The sequence below is a fragment of the Eimeria mitis genome, genomic scaffold (assembly GCF_000499745.2).
Source record: "Eimeria mitis Houghton genomic scaffold, Emh_scaff1713, whole genome shotgun sequence".
In the NCBI taxonomy this organism is placed as follows: domain Eukaryota; phylum Apicomplexa; class Conoidasida; order Eucoccidiorida; family Eimeriidae; genus Eimeria; species Eimeria mitis.
This window is the reverse complement of record NW_013570030.1, coordinates 6,682-8,510: the sequence shown is the minus strand read 5'-3', so window position 1 is coordinate 8,510 and position 1,829 is coordinate 6,682. Positions and strand designations below refer to the sequence as shown.

The 1,829-nt window shown below is 43.2% G+C and overlaps 1 protein-coding gene across 1 annotated transcript; it reads left to right on the top strand.

The window, feature by feature from the left end:
• Nucleotides 1–259: 259 nt before the first annotated feature.
• EMH_0042260 (uncharacterized protein) lies at nt 260–1,368 on the top strand (the record flags this gene model as incomplete). Its single annotated transcript, XM_013495716.1, has 3 exons — nt 260–421; nt 637–720; nt 928–1,368. The coding sequence occupies 3 exons, from the start codon at nt 260–262 to the stop codon at nt 1,366–1,368; spliced, it is 687 nt and encodes a 228-aa protein (XP_013351170.1).
• Nucleotides 1,369–1,829: the final 461 nt, after the last annotated feature.

Below are 1,829 nucleotides of genomic sequence, written 5' to 3'. Positions count from 1 at the left end.
TATATATATATATATATATATATATATATATATATATATATATATATATATGTATATATGTATATGTACTGGAGCCAGTCTTAACAACGTACATCTATTGTAGTGTATATGTATATAGTGGAGCCAGTCGTGTAAAGCAGGGTTTTTATGTGTCGTCTCTTTTACTGTGTAATTGGGGAGAAAGCTAATGTTTTATTTCAAGTGTTTTGTGCTGTTTGGGGTGTATCTGCAGCTGAGAGCCGTGGGTGTTGCGCTTTCTATGAACGGCGGCAACCCATCTGCTCTTTCTGGCGACGACGCTGCAATATTCAAATCTATCCCGCATACATATCAAGAAAAGTTTGTTGAAATATTCAAACCAAGCGGAAGTTTCCCGCAAAAAGCCGCCAGTTTCCCTATTCTGAACTGCCTTGCAGCTATGGTAAGTCGACCTGCAATCTGGGGTGTATGCGCAGCTCTGCTGAAACCGGGTTTCTTAGAGTGCGATCATCGGCATTTCATCTTTTTTTATTGTACAAAAGTTAGGAAACTTCACTGGATTTTGTTTAATACATATTTTTCTGTTTATATATCTCAAGAAACAGAGAAAAGGAGCGCTGATTCCCCTGCATTTTGCTGCTTTCCCTCCGCGTTCAGGTTGGAGATGTGCTGAAACACCGAAAATCCGCCGGCAGTTTCAACGGCAGTTTTGCGCCCATTTGCTTCGATCTGACGGACCAGGTAATATAAATGATAAAAATATTCATAGCAAATAAATAAGTGGTTTTTTTGGAGTATTTTCAGTTCGTTCATGTTTCGGCTGCTTCCTGGCTTGAACCATTGAGATTACGTGCGTCTCTGCATGCAGAGCGGTGTGTGACGCGTGTTGTGTTTTTTAAACGTTTATTCATGCATTCATTGGTTTTTTCGTGCCGGTGCTTGCTGCAGGTTCGGGGCTCCATCCCCTCTGCCTATGACTGCAGCGTCGGCTACACGCTGGGGCTCATGTGCGGCTGTCTCGTGACATCTCCAGCTATGAAGCAGCTGCCGAGCGCAGCGTTGATGATCAGCAACCCCAGCGCCGCCGTTGCTTCGTTCTCTCCTCTTGTAGTGCCTCTCTCCGCTGCAGCCATTGCATGCGGTCTGGGTGTAAAGGGCGCGGGAGCAGCAGAAAGCAGTATTGGGACGGTCGTTGCTTCAGGTGCATTTGACTTGCAGCTGCATACACCCACGCAGGCTGCTGCTGCTGCTGCTCTCAGCAGCACAGTTCAGAAAGAATTCCTACTGAAAGACACATACTTGAACAGCGGGCCCCTTCAGTTCTGTGCTGCAGCAGGAGCAGCAGATGCTGACAGAGTATGCAACTTTCTGCTTAGCGCAAGAAAGTAGATATCGATCGTGCACTGCATGCACGCGCGATACAATGAATGATCAATAGAACTCCTAGTTTCCACTAGCTGCAGCAGCAGCAGCAATACCAGCAGCAGCAGCAGCAGCTGCTGCTGCTGTTGATGATGCTTTAGTAGTTTATTTGTTCTCTGTTTCTAATTCATGAGGCTGTGCTGCTGCTGCAAGGAAACGGCGAGCACCACTGAGGTGTGCGTAGCCCCGAGGAGAAAATAAATAATTTCTTTGTTTATTTAACTTTAAAGAAATTTGAATTTCTCTTCAGTTCGTTTGTTTTTGTTTTTGTTTTTGTTTTGTTTTGTTTTGTTTTATGTAAAACTAAAAAGAAGTTTAGGGGTTAGTTGATCTATTTATCTGTTTACTTATACAACAAAGAAATGTTTATTCATTTGCTATATTTACATTCTACATTAACTACATAATTAAGAAGTTTAGGGGATTAG